General features: G+C 50.9%; 1 protein-coding gene across 1 annotated transcript; it reads right to left on the reverse strand.

Moving 5' to 3' along the window:
• Positions 1-951: 951 nt before the first annotated feature.
• EPN1 (epsin 1) lies at positions 952-18,974 on the reverse strand. The gene is given in 12 exon segments (XM_080941963.1): positions 952-1,819; positions 1,972-2,229; positions 3,368-3,454; positions 3,589-3,699; positions 3,975-4,278; positions 6,331-6,414; positions 6,947-7,021; positions 7,361-7,485; positions 10,335-10,584; positions 15,799-16,050; positions 16,053-16,150; positions 18,820-18,974. Coding segments are annotated over 12 exon segments (1,998 nt in total). The 5' UTR covers positions 18,965-18,974; the 3' UTR covers positions 952-1,610.
• Positions 18,975-19,515: the final 541 nt, after the last annotated feature.

Below are 19,515 nucleotides of genomic sequence, written 5' to 3' on the forward strand. Positions count from 1 at the left end.
CGCAGAGCTGTCACAGCTTCCAGGCCAGGCTGCTGTGGGCTTTCTTACTGTTTTGAAGAGCTGGTAGACAGAGCATCAAACTTCCCTCACCACCAGGCCAGGCATAACAATAAAATTCCACCAAACACACTTCCTTCAGAGCACAAGATTTGACCCAAGTGGTCACCCAACCATGAAGTCATTCACTCAGCCCACAAGATGAAGGACCCTCCTGCCTCACCACCCAACTCAACTGTCCTAGGAACTCCTTCCTCCCCTGAAGCAAGGGACTAGGAGAGGGGTTTCAGGAAGCTCCAAAGGACAACGGGAACACCTACCAACACACCCAGAGCACTCCTGGCCAGACTGCTCAGCCTATCGAACTAACCTGACCCTTGACTATGAGGTGACAGCCACTTCCCCCCAACACCGCAGGTCTATAGGAAGAAACAGATGGGAGCAGTGTGCTCCCTGTTCAGTGCCACTGGCCACTGACGGCAAGTGACAGTCCCCAACCAAGTGGAACTCATCTCACACCTTCTGCTCTACACCCTCTATGGGTGCTGCCCCAGAGTCACCTCTAAAACTCTCTCAATGCCCTTGACTGCAATCTCCCAGGCACGCCTTCTGTATTTGTGGAAGATATCTTTAACTGGCCTGGGTGCTGCTTGTGGGCTTCAATATAGTAACAAGGGTAAAGGTGTCATCAAGAGAAGTGAGAGTTAAGTATCACATCTGTGCTGGTCTGACTCCCACCCAGTCTTCAATCAATGCAACTGTTGCCAAGAAAATGAAGCTAGCAGTCAGGATCTGACCTGGGGAGTAATGGAAGGCCCCCACCTAGAAGAAAAGCCCAGGAAGCATGAACTTTTGGCAAATGCCCATCTGTATATGCAAGCTGCCAGGAGCAGACCACCTACCCACCCAGGCTACCTGAGGAGTCACTGGCATAGTTATCACGTGATAAAAACACACAGCAGAGGCCAACAAGGCTGCCAGTGCATGACAGGATCTCAGGGATGCCAGGACATGGTCAGGCCACAGCCCAGGTTCTTCCCATCCTCACCCAACTCAGCCCAGCTCCAGGAACTGAACTGGGGAATTCAATGCTTCAGAAAGGCTTGTTCCCAGTTGATGTCAGGAAGTGACTCTAACTGAACCCCAAGTCTGCCCTGGAAGAGGGACTTGTCAGGAACACGTGAACCGTGGATGGGAATCTGGGGGAGCCACACCCATGAGAATTGCCATTTATTCCCGAAGTTGCCAAAATCATCACCAAGGATTCACCAGGGGTGCCAAGGGAACAAGGAGGCTCAAACACTGATTGGGGGTTGTCAGGAGTTTAGAGGGAGGTGGAATGGGTGGGGGAACCCCAGCTGTCCCTCCCCCATCTAATGCCACAGAAAAGGGTCCTCCTCTGGCCAGCTCCCCTCCCTATCCCCATGTCCAGTTTTTCTCAAGGGGAGGTGGGTTGGGGACTTGGGAAGAGGGTGTAGTGTGAGTGGGCCCCAGGAGGGGGAAGGGCACTGGGGGGGGAGCGCCCCTCCGTTTCACATGCACTCACAACACTGATTTCCCAGGGAGCAGAAATTGGGGAAGCCAGCTGAACCAGGCCTCCCTCCTACCCTGGATTATAGGAGGAAGGGGTTAGTGTTGGGGGCTGGGGGACCCGGGGGCATCATGGGGGGCAGGCCAGGGCCTCCACCAAGAGGAGAGATGTAGGTGGGTGGCGCTCCAGGAACTGGGGGCACAGGACTGAGACGGAGCTGATTCAGGGTGAGCGTTGCAGGGGGTGCTGGCTGGAAAGGATTGGTGACAGAGGGGCCAGTGGCTGGAGCTCCTGCAAAGAGAAAAAGCAGTCAGCAAGTGCTTGTCTGCCCAGTGTCCATGTCTGGGATACACACCCAGGTGGAGAGAAACATGCCTGCTCCATGAGACTTCTACTCAGCAGGGACCGCAGAAGAAAGCAGAGACACAGGAACCCACACTCACCGCTTGGAAGGAATGGGTTAGAAGCCTTGGCTCCTGGCGGTGTGGGGCCTGGTCGGCTCACCAGCGAGTCCAGGTCCACGAGGGCTGCATTAGGGCCGAGGAATGACTCCGGAGTCTTCCGTGTTGGGGGGGTAGGGGTTGGGGTTGCAGCAGGTGGGGGGCTCCCCACAGACTCAGCCAGAGATCCCCCAACCCCACTCATGTCGAATGTCCCAGGGCTGTGAGCAGGCACCTCTCCTGCGAGCAACTCTAATTCACCTGGAAAAGGCCACGACAGTGTTCAGATGGACGGGCAGGCCCACCCGAGTAGGAGGGAAGTAGGAGAGGCAGGGTGAGGTCTCAGGAAGGGGCAGGCTAAACTGAGCCTGGACTAAAAACTGTAAGGATCTTATTGTGGTGAAGAATTACAGAGGGAAAGACAGAATCAACGTGTCAGGATAACCCACAATGACAGTTCCAGGAAGTACAGTGTCTGAGGGCAGGACAGGGCTGCCTATGGGACACTCTGAATATGAAATTTTATAGTGCATAAGTCAGGCAGACACCCATAACCCTGGGATAATGCATGGCATCTAAGGGCTGAAGGATAAACTTTTCCCTCTAGAAACTAACCAATGGAGACATCTCTACACTACAACTAACACTTTCTTGGGATCTTGCTCATTGAATCAGGAAAATAAAGCAAAGTCGAGGGGTGCAAACATATAATCCCAGCATTTGGAGAACTTAGATAAGAGCATCATTCATGTAAGGCCAGCTGAGCTATAGAATATAGCAAGATCCTGTCCCCAAAACAAAACAAAAAATCAAACAAACAAAAAAAATGGAAAAAGCTGGGGCTGTAGCTCACTGGTAAGGACCAGTTGGGGTTTAATCCAGTGTAACAAGAAAAGATATGGCGGAGTATGGGGGATGCATCTATACTTCCAGACACTAGAACATCACAGAAGGATGACAACCTAAAGGACAGCCTGGACAACCTAGCTATGCCTCATCTCAAAAGAAGAAGTAACCAGAGGTAAGCAGGCCTGTGTGTGGCTTTGGGTAAGGTACTGACAAGGAGACACAGGCCCACACTTGTAGACCCACAGTATACGCTCAAGGCAAGTACTAGTCTGTTCCAGGGCCTCAGAGACAGATGATAAAACAAAAGACCCACCACACCCACCCTAAGAGGGTGCCCAAATTTTTTCCAATTCCTATCCCTACTCAATAAATGATCCAAAAGCAGAAAGAGGTCAGACAGGAACATGTGGATAGGACAGCCATAGTTACTCATCTCTGACTCACTCTATCATGCGCATTCTACACCCTCAAGTATAGCAGACACCACCTGAAACAAGGCAGAGACAGAAGCAACGGGGGTTGGAGCTCCTGGGGAGTGGGGGGGGCTCACCTGTGCTGCTCCCAGACGTTGGCAGGGCAGTGCGGAGTCGGTCGAAGTCTGAGAACTCATCAGGCTCTGTGTCAAAGCCCCCAGCTGCTGCGGGCACCAGGATGTGGAGCTCAGCAGCTGCCTAGAGACTCTACCTCAGCCTCCTCCACCCTCAGGACCCACATAAACTCAACACTCACATCGGGACTGCCACCCTAGCCCAGCACAGGACAGCCCAGTACCTGCAGTGCCGTTGCTGCTGGGCTTTGCAGGTGAACCTCCCCAAGGGTCTGAGAAAGCCGGGGCAGGTGCCCAGGGATCAGAAGATGGTGGTCCACTGACAGGGGCCCCACCTCCGTGAGGAAAGAGATATATGAATTAGTAGCCTGACCTGCTTAGATAGCTGCTGCCTCTCAATCCACTCTCAGGCCCTTCTACCTACAAACATGTTAGCATTACTTAGCCAGTCAAGGAGAAGCCCACCCATATCTGCTCTCAAAAGCACCCTTAACTTTCCCATTGCTTACCCCTCCTCTGCCTTGGCCATCTCATGACCCCCTACTCTGCCCAAGGCCTTCGAGAGATGGCTAGCCCCAGGGGCTTCAAAGAAGCATATGGCGGTACTCACCATCAGAGCTGCCCCATGGGTCAGGTGTGGGCCCCTCTCCAGCTGCAGGGGCTGGGGTCCCACCCCAAGGGTCAACAGAGGGCCCTGTAGGGGCTGCAGGCCTCCAGGGATCCCCAGAGGCTGGTGTGGGGGCTGCACCACCCCATGGATCAGCAGCTGGAGGGACAGCAGGTCCCCCCCAAGGGTCTGAGGCAGCAACAGCCACAGGAACAGCAGTAGGCACAGATGCCGGGCCCCCCCAAGGGTCTGAAGCCTGTGGTGGGGCTGGGGTTGTGAAGACGTCAGCAAGATCCATAAGAGATGACTGTAGGAAAGACAAGAAAAGGGATATGAGGCAAGAATTAGAGAGAAGAGTCATGACGCCACCCACGGGTGGCTGTACCTCCTCTCCTCAACCCCGTTCTGCCTACCATCAATCCTCCCAATTTCCCTAGTCAGCCACTCCCCACCTAGGTCTTCCTCCAGAAGGCCCCGGCCCTTGTCTGTTCCCTGCACACCAAGGCCTGGGTCCTGAGTGAAGACAGAGGTGAAGCCCTCCTCCCTGCGGCCAGCCAAACTGTAAAGAAAGCCTTCCCTCACCCACGGTGTGCTCTGGCTGGATTTTAAGCTGACCTAGCCCAACCCTCACCACAGCCTTCCCTGGGCTCCCTGCAGTGCTGCCTGCCGACAGCTGCATGTCCATGTGCAGACCCTTGAGCAATGCCCTGGTGTTCCGAAGCAGGCACATATAAGCAGCCAACTAAAACTTTCATCTGACAGTGGCAATAACCCACACACGCATGCATGCACACACACACACACACACACACACACACACACACACACACACTCCCATTGGCATCCACGAGGCAAAGGACAGCCAGGTCTTCCCCAGGTGGCCACACTTACACTCAGAGGAAGAAACAAGCAAGTCTCCCACAGCCATATGTAGGACCTCCCAGGCCTAAGCACATACTGCTGCCTATCGAGAGAGCCACGGTGGGGCCGGGGCTAGAGGTGGGATTGCCTTGCCTAGGATTCACAAAGCCCTGGGTTCAATCCCCAGCCATTTGTAAAATCATGCATGGTAGCACATGCATAAAAATCCGAGCACTCAGGAGGTGGAAAAGGACCAGAAGTGTAAGGTCACCCCAGTTACACAGAACTGAAAGGCCAGACTGGGCTACATGAGACCCTGACCTCAAAAAAGGAAGGAAGGACCCCAGAGACACTTTAATACACAACAAAGATATATGCACCACAATGTTCATAGCGGCTCTATTTATAATAGTCAGAAGCTGGAAGGAACCCAGATGTCCTTCAGAAGATGAATGGATACAAAAATTGTGGTACATATACACAATGGAATACTACTCTGCCACCAGAAACAATGACTTAACCAAATGCTTAAGAAAATGGCTGCATCTACAGAATATCATCTTGAGTGAGATAACCCAGTCACAAAAGAACAGACATAATATGCAGTCACTGATAGTGGGATGCTAACCCCAGAGGCTTGCACTCCCCCAGAAACAACTCACAGACTGTATGAAGTCCAAGAAATAAAGAAAACAAAACAAAAAAAATATTTACAAAACAAGAAAACTTTAACTATTTCCATGTTACATTTTGTTTTGCATGTACTTTATGCTCATTGTAACTATTAAGTTTTCAATGCATACTGTCAAACCTTGAAAAAAATTAAGTACTGACTAAAAAACATATTCATACAATTTTATGTAAAAATTATGTTAAAATCTGAAAAAAAGTACTGACAAAAATGTATAATTTTAAGCAAAATATGTTTAAAATCTGTACATTTATCTTTGTTTTGTAAAATAAAGTTGTTTTTAAAAAAAAAGGAAGGAAGGAAGGAAGGAAGGAAGGAAGGAAGGAAGGAAGGAAGAAGTTTGACAGAAAGAAGCTTGCTCCTCATGATCTCAGTCTGGAAGCAGGTTAGGCTCAGGGTAAGCAGAGTTATGAAGGCACTGAGTCAGGGAGCAGCTGCAGGGATGATCCTGCGATCCTGCTGCTGCTACAGACTCAGGCCCCAGTGTAGCCAGCCAGGGTCCTGACAAAAATATCTGAAAGACTGCCTGTCCTAAGCCTGTCTACACACTGACCATGAGAAAACAGTATGTGTGCCAGGAATCTGGCAGGGTCAGCAAGGTCAACTGTGGGCACAGGAGTGGCAGACTAACTGTTCTCTGCCTTGGTCAGGGAAGGCTCAGGCACCACCAACCCTTAGTGTCCAGCAGAGACAGGATCTTTGGAAGGCATCTGGCAAAACAGCCTCAGACAAGCCCCAAGCCCTGTTGCAGGTGGTCTGGCGTGGCAGGAGCTGGTGGTCCAGAGGTCGGAACACACAGGCACTCACCTCCTCCTTCCCCCCAGTCTCCCTCTTGCTCTCCTCTATTGCCATCTGCAGCCTCAGGTCATCCCCACGACGGATCCGTTCTTCCTATGGACAGCAGAGGCAGCCAGACAGGTAGCATTCAGACACTGGCTACAGGAGGGCAGCTGGCCCAGCCCAAAAGTCCCCATTCCAACCACCCTCTCTCCCACTCTAAAAACAAAAGTAAATTTAAAAAAATAAAAAATGGAATGTGGACAATGTATGGAATGGGAATGGGATACCTGGGTCAAAGGTGGGGCGGGAGGAGCGGAGCCTGGTGTGGTCTAGAGGGAAGGGACTGTGTGCAGGGTGCTATGAGAGGGATGACTGAATCTGGCTGTGAAAACAGCTTAGGGAGCAGTGGGACTGAGGAAGAGGAGGCCCACTATAGCTGTAGCACCTCTACCCAGTGTCCTGGGTTTCCACCCTGCCTTCTGTTTGGACCAAGGTTTCTACAGCTAAAGATGCTGAACTGAGGGCTGACTGTGAATACACCTGTACTCAGGGGACTCAGTCCAGGAAGGGGCGAGGAGTAAGGACCCACGGACCTGGGCACAGTGTGAGAAAAGCCCTAGCAAGGGAGGGAGGCCACTCTGACCTTATCGTGCTCCTCTCGGCTCAAACTAAGGGCCAGCTGGAGCTGGACGTCATCCTCGGGGCCGCAGGACGGGGGCTGGCGGAAAGAAAGTATGAGGGGCAGGGCAGGGGAAGCCAGAGCCAGAGTAACAGGCAGAGGGCCAGGCTGAGCAAGATCATGGAAGAAGGAGACACTGGGTCTCCCAAATCACTAAAGATGGGCAGAGAAAGAAAGAAGCTCTGTGCCTGACTATCAAAGCACAGGGCAACTTCCCAGGAGGACAAAGCTAAAGATTGAGGAAGCACCAGAACAGAGAGAGACAGCAGGAGCAGGGGCGGGGCAGGGGCGGGGCAGGTGGAGAGAGGCGAGTGAGGCATGAGGACAGGATGGCAGAACACAAGCCGGCCCCTCTCCCTCCACAGTGCCCGTACCTACCTGGTCAGCCTCCTCCTTGCTCATAGCCAGGGCCAGCTGGAGCTGCAACTCCTCCTCCCCGCTGCTCTGTGGCCATGCCTGCTCTGCCTCAGGAGGTGGTCCAGAGCCCACAGCTGCTGAGGAGGCTGGAAACAGGAAGACATTAAGGCAAAGATCGACCAGAGACCAAAAGATGGGAACCCACAACCAAATGTAGGCTGCAGCTCAAACCCAAGCACAGCTCCCCTCCCCTAGCCCCATCCCCAAATGGCCCCTGAGGGCCAAACTGGGAGAAAAGGTTATGGAGCCAGAGTCCAGGGAGAGGCAAAGGCCAGCCCCACCCTCAGAATGGCAAACAGCTGATAAGGGAAGAGCAAGGTGGTGAAGGACCACAGGATCCAGGCCTCTAGAGGAATCCTCCCTGGTTTCCCAGGCTAGGAGAGCTCCCAATAGAGCAGTAGGGCCTCCATTTCCAGGCAGAATTGCAGCCCTGCCAGGAACAGCTGGAACTTAAGAGAGAAGGCAGTATATGTCCAGACCGTGGAGGGGAACAAGAGCCTTTGGCGTCAGAAGGGCACGGAGACAGGAGGGAAGGGTCACATTAAGGTCAAGAGCCTGGCTCCAAGGCCAGCAGACAATGGGAGAGGTTAATGCGTGCTCCCAGGAGGACCAAGAGACCCCAGTTTCTACAGCCTGCATCTTCTCATCAGCTCCTTCAGTCCTGGCACCATGCCCTGGCATTGTCTGTAGGCTCCATGGTGGCTCCTGACTCCCTGACAAAGGGCAGGTCTCTAACCGCTGCTCCAGCAGTGGTCCAGAGATCCACACACTACTGCAATCAACATTTTCATGAGAGAGGTGCTGGTAACCCATTCCCCTGCCAAACCTATACCTTAGGTTTGTGCAAACACCTGAAGGCTCCCACCCAGGATGCACACGGTAACACTGAAGCCCCCACTTCAAACTGCATAAGGAAATGGGCAGCAAGTAACAACACAAGAACTTCCCAAACCAACCACCCAGCTTAAGGCTCTCTGTGACTTCAAGCCCTTTACAGCCCTCCAGCTCCTGTAGAAACCTTCCTCTCTCTCTCCAAGCAGTTTGCTCTGGGACATGGGTCAGGATGGCCAAAGCTGGCACTTTAAATGGTTGAGAAAGAAAAGGAAAGAACATGTCAAGACATAAAAATAATCGTTAAGAAATTCCAATTGAAGCCAAGGAGTGGTGGTGCACACCTTTAATCCCAGCACTCAGAAGGCAGAGACAGGTGGATGTCTGAGTTTGAGTCCAGCCTGGTCTATAGAGTGAGTTCCAGGACAGTTAGGGCTACACAAGAGAAACCCTGTGTCGAAAAGCAAAAAACAAGCAACAACAACAACAACAAAAAAAATCAATTCTAGTTTCAGAGTCCATGATGGGAATGTGGGAAGCATGTGACCCTGCTCATGTGTGTGGACCAGGTGATGTATGTGCCTCAGACTCCTGGGTTAGGAGGCACTCAAGTGTCTGGCCTCTCTGGAATTTGGCCATGTGTAACAACTAAGAAACCCTCCTCACAGAAACTAGGAAGATGGCCTAGTGGTTTAACACACTTGCTGCCCAGGCATGAGGAGCAGCGTTCAGATCCCCAGGACACACCTAAATACTAGGTAGTCTTAACAGGTCACTAAGAATTTCAGCCTAGGGAGACAGAGACAGGGGCTAACATACTGGTGAGCTCAGGGTTTGACGAAGACCCGTGCATCACAAAGAACAGTGTGCAAAGCAATCAACTCTGGCCCTGCACACACGGCTGCACAGCCATTTGTTCACATGGGCACCCCATACACACATATGCAAGCATACCACACACCCCATACACACATATGCAAGCATACCACACACCCCATACACACATATGCAAGCATACCACACACCCCATACACACATATGCAAGCATACCACACACCCCATACACACATATGCATGCATACCACATACCTTCCATGAAGTCACCAGGCATGTTCCTTCTTCGGCCCAGCCCAATCTGTGTCAGAGCTTCCGCTCTTCCCTGGTGTCACTCCTGGGCCTCCCCAGGTTCCTCCCTCTGCTGCGCTCCCTGCTTTAAGCTCCACCTGAGTACGTCCCACAGTGTCCTCACATCTCTGACCCAAACATGGTGCATCAGACAGAAGCCCTTCAGTTAGAACCAAGGTCACAGACTTTTGGTTCCATCTGCCTTGGAAGGAAGGTCCAACCCAGCTCACCCCAAGGACAACAGTGTCCCCCCATCCCCACGACCGCCTGCAAACTCAGTGTTCACAACTGCCGTCCTACAGACTCCCTACCTGACACTGCTCCTGCTCAGCATGAGGAAAAATGAAACCCCATATAATCCAGGACCCACACCTACCACTCGACATGACACTAGACAGCGCACAGCCTTACAACATGGAACACGCTCTCCCCTTATCACTTTCATTTCTTTTTAAATGCTCATCAACACCTACAAAACTTGAATTCACTACTTACAACACCATTCTAAGACCTCAAAAAGTAGACTCACAGGCTGTCCTGTCAGCCACAGTGTGGGCCTCCGCTGGGACGTCATACTACCCTTTATCTAGAAGGACAACCTACAGAAGGCCAGACTAGCAGCTCCATCAGGAGTGAGCACACACACGTCCTCACCAGTGGCTGAACTAACCCTGAACCTGGGAAATTCCGAACCTCAAGCCATCTAACAAGCTGTGGGCACACCTGCCTGGACAGTCCAAAAACCAAAACAGGAGTCAGGGACTCTTCTCGCTGACTGCCCTCAGGGTCTGGACACACTTGGGCCCAAAGGAGGCGTCCGGCAAAAGTTCAGGCAAAGCAAAATGAGGTTTCTAGAGTCTAAGGCCATGCATCACACAAGGTAAGGGAGAAGGGTGGGTCAGCTGGAATGGGCCCACAGTTACAAACAAGGACACATCCTAGCTATCTGGGACTTCTAGGACTGGGAGAGAAACCTCACCCGTGGCAGTCTGTGCCAGTTTCTCCTTGGTCTTGAGCGCGTGGGCGCGCTCCTCCCGAAGCCGATCCTCATCACGCAGCAAAGCCACCAGCTGTTTGGCCTTCTCCCGCACATTCACACCCTGGTCCTTGCCATCACGGTCCACATATTGGAAGTCCTTCAGCGTCTGCACAGCATACATGTTCTCTTTGCACTGTTGTGATACACGCTCAGAGCCAGTCTTGATGAGGTACTCCATCAACGTCATGGCCTGCGAAGTGCAGGTACACCAGTCACTGACACTGAACCCCACTGGAAGAGAGACTAGAGGCTGAGGAAGCATCTGGGCCCTGGGGCAGCTGCCCACATTCAAGTCTTACAAGCCACTGCCTGTCCACCCAGTAGAGTGTGGAATGGACCTAAAAAGGAGAAAAGTGGGGGCACAGGCTACCATGAGCCACACTGTGCTTGGCGAGAGGCCGGGACAAAGGTCACACAATGTGTGCTCCCGTGGATTTGGAACATCCAGGAGAGACCAATTCAGACAGAGGAGACTGTGGGTTGCCAGAGGATATGTGTAAGTAGGAAATATCCAGTAGGGTCAAAGAAAAGTTCATCCACCAGCTAGAGGTGTGGCTACCAGCACCAAATATACCAGATGCCAGTGAACTGCTCACCCCCAAAATATGACTGCTATGCATGGGTTCTATGAAGATTAGTGACAATTGACACAGAAGAGAAGTCGGCAACCACCAGAGTAGCCAATTGGGGCTTCATGTAGGATCACAAAACAGGCCCCACATCCCTAAGGCAAAATCTAAAGCAAGAGAGCCAAATTAAAGTGCAGGAAGTCTTAAGGATGAAGAGATGGCCTGATGCTAAAGGAATGAGATGTTACAAAAACCTTCTAGGCTCAGGGTCTCCCAAGAAGGATAAGCACCCAAGCCAAGCCAATCACCACAACATCAGGAATGACAGATCAGAACAAACACACTACGGCTCAGTGGTGTCCGTTGGTAATCTCTATTTTGTAATATGCAATATTTTGTAATATGCAAACAAATTCCATTTTCAGCAAGATGAAATCAAAGGACTTAAGGAAAACAAAATAGTAATTATAAACCCAGGGGCCAGAGACATGGCTCTGGTTAAAAGTACTTGTTGCTCTTGCAGACGACCCCAGTTCCATTCCTAGCACCCACAAGGTGAGTCTCAACCATATTTATTCTAGTTCCAGGGGTCTAACACCCCTCTTCTAACCTCTTCAGGCACTAGGCACATAAGCAAGCAATTCACACACATAAATACAGGCAAGCAAACATACACATAAAGTAAAATTAAATAAATCTGAAACAAATAACGAAACCAAGGAAAGATCTAAGTCAAGGCCTGTTTCTAGGGTGTTGTCATGGTCATAGTCATGATCCCTGTAAGAATCTGAAAAAGGCTTAGTCACTATCCAAGGAGAAAAGACACCTTAGATTTATGCAATAATTCCATGGGGCCACTCCCCACCTCCCAAACTTAAAACTTCCGGGGCGTAAAATGGAATGAGAAGAAATGTGACAGAGGCAGGAGCCAGGGGAGCTAAGCACTATCTTCACAGCAAAACTTGCTATAAAATATTACTGTATCCCATTAAAGTTCTGTAATGGGGATAGAACAGGACAGAGACACAGTACTTCAGCCTCAACCTGAGAACTAGGATCACAGATATACGCCACCACCCTCCTTTGGAAAAGCTTTCTGACAACTATTTACATCTGACTAGCTGGCCCTGGCAGTGTTTACTCTCAGAGGAAAAATATTTCTCTGCATGGCTACATCCCAAGGGGAAAGGCAGAGAGGCAGGCTGGAGGCACTTATGTTTTGGAATCCAGAATCTTCCAGATGGAAACCAGGAAGACATTGCACAGGGACACACCTGAGAATCCAATCAGAAGGGAGCTCTGCCAACAGCCATGCAACACGGGACAGGAGCATAGTATATAAATTACTTCACCTTAGCGAACATCGTACTTTGTGCCGGATGGTTATGAGACACATTCATCCTTTAGCTCTCTGGACTTTGGAACGGCAGCTAAGACTGTGAAGCAGGAAACTGCTCAAACACCCAGCACAGTGCCATGCACACAAAAACTGTTACAGATGCACTGGGGCTACCCCACAATGAAGAGTGTCAGAGGATCAACAACACAGAGAAGCAGAGACCATTGCCCCAGGCCTAGTAAGCAAAGCAAGAGACCCCAACAAGCACACAGACATTCACAGTGCCCCGGGGAAAGGGATGATGAGGAAGCCTCCTAGGAAACAAAACACGTTTCCTCCGTGTCCCTCTAGGAAGAGTCTTCAGAAGTGTAAACAACCCCACAGACTCTTCAGGTTAGATACTCATGCTTTGGTTGCTCCCTACACCTCAATGAAAAGCTTGGGCTGTTTGTTTGTTTGTTTAATGCAGACAACTGAATGATCCCAAATAGTTAAGCCATGGAGCTTGTGAAGTTTTAAATCAATTCCGTGAAGGAAGTACTCCTACATTACAATGAACATTTAAAACGAGGTTAGCATGTTTCTCTATTTCTGGAGAGAAATATCTCCATTTTCACACTGCACAGTCTCTGACCAACTACTCCAGAGTGGTGGCTTCAGGGGCCAGGCTGTGTTCCAATAAAACTTTACTTACAAAGCAGGTAGTGCACAGGATTGACCCAGAGCCTGCCCTCAGCTGACTTCTAACTAACATAAAATAAAGATGGGGATGCAACTGAGACCTGGATCCTCCAAGAGCAAAGTCAAAGTGGCGGATTACAGGTGTCCACTCCCAGAATGCCAGGCTGACTAGACCCACAAAGTGTCACCAGGCAGGGAGGCACAAGCAGGAGCCTCAGCACAACATGAGAAGCCGTCAGAGCAAGCAGGACCTCGACAAAGCCACAGGGTTAAGTACTTGCAAGCACTCAAAGCCATGCCCAACATCCCAGGAGCGCCGCCAAGGGGGCCACACAGTCAGAACTGGGCGCAAAGCTGCTCTACGGACTGCAGAATAACTATAAAAAGGACCCTTTTGTCAGCACTCAGAAGATTGTGCCTAGAAAGGGGAGATTTGGCTTATTTCGGTAAATCTATCTTTAAAGAATCCCTTTAAAAAAGAAAACAGCATAAAAAAATCATCCCAAACCATCAGCCTCTACAAGTACAACTACTGCCAGAGAGCTGTCTAAAGTCTGGACCGCCAGTAAGACTGGAGGCAGAACTGAACCTGGGAGTCAAGATTCCCACTCCCTCAGGAGGCAGCAGCCTGACTCCCCTGGCCACAGAAGCCCATTCACATGGCTTGCACTCTCCTGCCCTATACATCTCTAGCCACTAGAACAGCTTTCTTCAGAACCCCCCAGCCCAATCTAAGGTCACCAGAGTCTTCTAGGCTCCTGGCAGCACAATCTCAGACACTGAACATGAGGGGTCTCATTCCAGGGCCACTCTAGACTGGCCTCCCTTTACACCCATCCCCGTTCAAGCCCTACAGCTCTAGCCCTCAGTGAGGGTTTGCTTAGCACTGGACTGAGGTTTGAGACCCCTATGGAAGAGTTAGCGAAAGGATTGAAGGAGCTTAAGGGGATGGCAATCCCATAGGAAGACCAACAGTGTCAACAAACCTGAACCCCTGGGAGCTCCCAGAGACTAAACCACTACCCAAAGAGCACACATGGCTGTCCAAGCTCCCAGCACATAAGTCGCAGAGGACTGCCTTGTCTGGCCTCAGCAGGAGAACATACCCTTAGACTCGATGCCCCAGGGAGGGGGGACGCTGGAAAGCACCCTCACAGAGGTGAAGGGGAAGGAAAGAGGGATGGGGTGGGGGCAATATTTTTAATGTAAATAAGTGGTTAATTAAAAAAAAAAGTCTTGTTTGTGCTAAGTCCAGTAAGGAACTGAACCAACGATTACAGGTAAATCAGGACCAATCTTGGTGTGCTGTGATGGGCAAGAAACAGTCCTCGGTTCTCTGCTTCAATGAGTACATGTTACTATGCCTCCTCATCTTGAAGCAAAGGAAGCGAGCCTACTCTGACAAGAAGTCTCTCAGATAGTTCAGGGCAGTACAGACTTTAAACTGGAGCCATGAAAGCAGAGCAGCCCCTACTCCCCAACCCCCAAAGCAGAGAAGTCAGGTACTAACACCATCTAAGGCAGTCAGACGAGACTCATCCCACAGAATGTGGTCCAGCAACCAGCCTAAGTCGCCACAATCAACACTGCAACTCAGCCAGCTGACCCCAGCCCATGCCCTTAGCTCCTTCACCATAACATAACACTAGAACCAAGGTCCGGGAGGCACCAGCAGTACCGCAACTCCCCAACAGCATTGGCCAAACCTGAAGCCAACTTGTTCAGTTGTGACCTCTGACCCAGCAACTCCAGCACCAGAAAAAAAGCAAGCACATCAGGATATTAACAGCATCAGTTTTGCTTAAAAAAACAAAATACTGCTATGGCCTAGAAGTGTAGGCCTGTAACTCCAGCTGCTTGGGGGACCGAGGAAGCCCACAAATTCAAGGCCTACTCAGAATACACAGCAAGTGAGAGACGAGCCATGACAATTCAGCAAAACTTTATCTCAAAACAACAGGTGAAAAATGCAATGTTGAGCATGTAAATGATAAAGTACTGTCTGTGTATGTGAAAGCCCTAGATTTACAACCCAGTATCACAAACATCAACACCATATAACAGTCTCCAAGCCCCCAAAATCCTTCTGAGCTCCACTGTTCTCACCCTGGTACATTCAACACTTGACAGGCAGCAAACACTGTTACCTGTCCCCAAGGATGTGTATACCTTTCATACCAGGTCAAAAAAACACCAGCGAGGCTGACATCCCCATAACCATACAGAGAAGGCCTCTCAAGGCTGTACCAACACGCCCACAGCCCAGGGCCATCTCTGGATGGGAAGTCCACACCTCAGAGCACAGACAAAGACAGCCTACAGAAGCTGGGAACTGATGCAAAAACAAAAAGCAAGCAGAAAACCCAGAACAAAAAACAGGAACAACAAAAAAACTAGATAAATGAACAACTATGCAAGTCTGGGCACTGACACAATCCCAGAACCCAGAAGACTTTACTACAAATTTTAGGCTAGCCTGAGCTCCACAGAAAGACCAAATGGCACTGTAGTACACCGTTTTCACTGTTCTAGCTGCTGTCAGCAACCCAGAAGACTTGAAAGATACAGGAAGATGTCACCGGGTCATTCACAAAGACCGCACAATTTTACAGAAGATACTTGACCATCACGACTCTGGTCAAGTGGAAAACTAGGAACCAATGTCCCAGGGATGTTAAATCTGTGGCCAAGAGATTTAACCTAAAAGAACAGTCTTCAACTACTCCCCTCTTGAGAAGAGGGGAGTGATAGCTAAGGCAAGGCACTCCAGCGGTGCCTGTTCTACGGCCCCGAGGGACCACACCCGGGTGCTGACCTTGTAGACATGCCTCCAGTTCTTGCCGTGGTCATTGAGTCGCTTCCAGATCATGCTCATGATCTCCGAGAAGGCCACAACATTGTAGGTGAGGTCAGCGATCTCTGACATGAGGGAGCTGGATGGGCCCCAGGGATCATTGCTTGTGGCCTCCCGAACCTTGATCTCAGCCTCTGAGTAGTTGTGAACGATATTCTTCATCTGGCGCCGAAGCGACGAGGTCGACATGGTGCCCAGTAGTGGTGTCAAGGGGCACTAGCCCCGAGGCATGAAGAGCTGATTCGACTCACAAAAGGAGACCGCAATGGATGCTGGTAGATCACCACATCTGGGGGGCAGGGGTGGAGAGAAGCTTTGGAAAAAACACAAAGGAGATGTGGAGCCAACCAGCACCCAGGCTTCCCGAGCCTCCCCCTCTGTAAGTTTCCCACCACCCTTGAGGGAAAGGCAAGATGCTAAGTGGCTGAGAAGCCTCCCTCCCCAGTTAACCTCTATCTTAAAGTTAGCCTCATCCTTCTTTCAGTTCCTCAAACATGCCTAGCTTCTTCCTGCCTGGGGCGCCGTCAGCTAAAGCAGAACATGTAGTGACAGGTCAGACCCTGAGTCCATACCCTAACTCAGCCAGGCCTCATCCTTTAGACATGAGGTTTCTCTGGGACAGGATGAAGTGCTGCATGTGTGGTAAAGGTCTACTAAACAGTTTCACTAGAGGCCCGCCAGCTCTCAGGGATGGGGGAGGGGCAGGCACCCTGTCCTGTCCTGTTAACAAACTCTCCCTCCTTCCTCAGCAGATTTGGCACACATCCCCAGGGTGCTGCTTACACTAACTCAAATGTCACTGTCACTGTTCCCAGAGGGGTTCCTGTGAGTGGATTCTTGTGATTTTCGAGCTATTCATCTGACCTAAGACCCCACAGTGGTGCAAACAATATTGGTTTTCCCTACAAAGAAGCTGGCTGGGAAAAGCACTCAATCAACTGTGCAGGAAGGAAATGGAGAAAGAAGCAAACAACCCTGGGACAGGAGTCAAGGCAAAAGTGGCCAATTATGGGACTTTAAAAAAAATGGTAGGGAGACAGAGGATACAGCCTGAGGCAGTGGGAGACTGGAAGATACCCAGGAACTAAGTGTCCCAAGGGTAGGGAGGGAAGCTCAAGGCTCAAGGGAGCAGATAAGAAATGAAGGAGTCTTCTATCGGGTGCCAACTGTGCCATGAGGCATATATTATCTCATTAATGCTGAACGCAGACAACGGCTCCAAGGAAGTTAAATGACTTGTCCAAGGTCACATCATAAATGCCAAAGCACACTCAATTATCAAACCCACTTTACCTCTATAAACTCTCACATCTCTCTACATGGCGTTGACTACCCTGGAACTTGAAGAGATAGACCCACATGTCCCTCCCTCCCAAGTGCTGGGTTAAAGTGTGCCATTAGACTCATGCTTTTGAACTAACCTAAATAAATTAACCCGAGCTGTGACCAGCTGACAGAAATCAGGAAATGAGGGCAATATTAACAAGTACTTCCACAACCCTTCTAAGTACCCATTAAGTCCTTCACACTACCAACTCAACTAATCCTTACAAACCCGTGACTCAGCCACTTTACACAGGAGGGAACATGAGCACATTAGCACCTTGCCCAGGGACACACACCTCACAAATGGAGCAGCCTGGGTCCAGAGTAGACTCCGATCACCAGTCTATGCCTCTCCAACAAGCCATGGAGGGAGATTTACTGAGCCCTACCATGATCCAACCTAAAGAAGACACAGGTGAATGGGAGAGGCTGCGCTTTACCTTAGACTCAGGCCAGAGAATGGAGCACCTGCAAACAGGTGTAACTAGGCAAAGGGGAAAAGTAGCTGGGTCCCAAGTCAGGTCTGGACAGACACCAGAAGACAAACAGGTGTGACAAACATGAAGGGGGAGGCACACAAAAACTCAGGCAAAAAGAAAGCAATACAGAATCATTGGAGACAGCAAAGAAGGACAGCAGAAAAGATGGGAACCCTGAAACAAAACACACAAATACACACACGCACACACATATACACACTACAAGCTGAGGGAGGTGGATATAATTTAAAAACACACAAAATTTATACTCAAACCCCAGCCACATAAGCAACCAGCAAAACAAACCTGTGACTCAGTTCACATAACTGTAACAAAGGGAGTGGTGCTACCCGGGAGACTTGCTGATTAAATAGGATGGGGACATAAAGGACTTGGTTCTGTGCCCTACAGATAGTAGGCACTAGGTACCCCTGGCTGCTATTATTATCAGAAAGAAAAAAAAATTCCAAAAGGTGGCATCTAAAGATGCACTATCCTAACACCAACTACCTACTCATGTTCAAAAACACATACTAGATCTCACAAAGGCTGCTGAAAATGAGGCAGGTGTCCACATTTGATTAATTTAGAATTGCTTATTTAGTGAAATTCTTCCTAGGGGAACTCAAAATCCTGGTATCAAACACTAAGCGAAATAAGAATCTCTAATAATAAACCACTAGTAATCACATGCTTAACTCCAGGCCAGACATTGTTAGGCACTTTACCAGCACCATCAATTAATGAGCAGAGACCCTGTGGTGCAGAACTATGAATGCTTCCGTTTAGAAGACTAGGAAGCTGAAGTCTGAAGACCGAGGGGGCTCTAGATCCCACAGTCAGAGCTCCTACCAGAACACCAAAGACTCAGAATCTGGGAGGCACATCCTAAACCAAAGCAAAAGGTTCCTTAAAAAGGAATTTAGGGCCTGGGGAGGATAGCAATGACCGGAAGAGAAATATGCACCAGAGGGAGACCGGTCTGGGGAAATGAAGACACAGAAACCCAGTAAAGACAAGAACTGCATCCTGACAGGACCACGAAGAGATCCAGGACACAAACACACAGCACTCGGATCTCCAAACCTTTTGGAACAAACACCGAAACAGAGGCAGAGCAACACAAACAGGGCCACGCAGACGGGGACACTGACAATCTCAAAAAAAAGACACACACCGGCAGGCAAACCCGACCCGGGCACAGCGGTACAAAAGCAGCCACAAGCCATCAGCGGCTGGAACACCGACTCCGAGGCTGGCTGGACCCGCGCACGCCATGGCCCAGGCCGGAACACCGGACTTGCCGCGACGGAGGCCAGCATTGCGACCCTCGCTCACCTCGGCCCGCTTACACCGGGCTCCCGGGGGTCATGACGGTCAGCCCCCTGCCCCCGCTCGGCCTCGGTGTTGCGGGGCGCGCGCCGGGCTGTGGGAGGCAGAAGTGCGCAGGAGCGCACGCACAGACGCACGGAGGGCCGCACGGCGACGGCCCCGCCGCCCCGGCGCCCGGGAGAGGCGCAGAGAGCCGGGCGGGGGAGGGGAGCCGCCGAGCGGACGGGAAGCAACCGAAGGTGGCGGCGGACCGGAAGCGGAAGTGACCCCGCGTGCCCCGCCCTCTGCACTTCGCCCGTAAGCCTCCACTTCCGCGACCAAACCCGCTGCGGCATCATTTCCGGCGCACGGGACTGCGTGCTTATGGCCTTGCGTCACTTCCGCATCACCCAGCAGTGGAGATGCGGAAACGTCCACGCTACCACCTTGAGGCCTCTCCACCGCTGACACCCCTGCAGGTCGCTCAGGCCTGCCTCCCTCCCTAGGTGCCACCCTCCACACCCTCGGCCGAAAGAGAAGGGTGGACACACTGGACACAGAT

Source organism: Micromys minutus (assembly GCF_963924665.1).
Source record: "Micromys minutus genome assembly, chromosome: 30".
In the NCBI taxonomy this organism is placed as follows: Eukaryota; Metazoa; Chordata; class Mammalia; order Rodentia; family Muridae; genus Micromys; species Micromys minutus.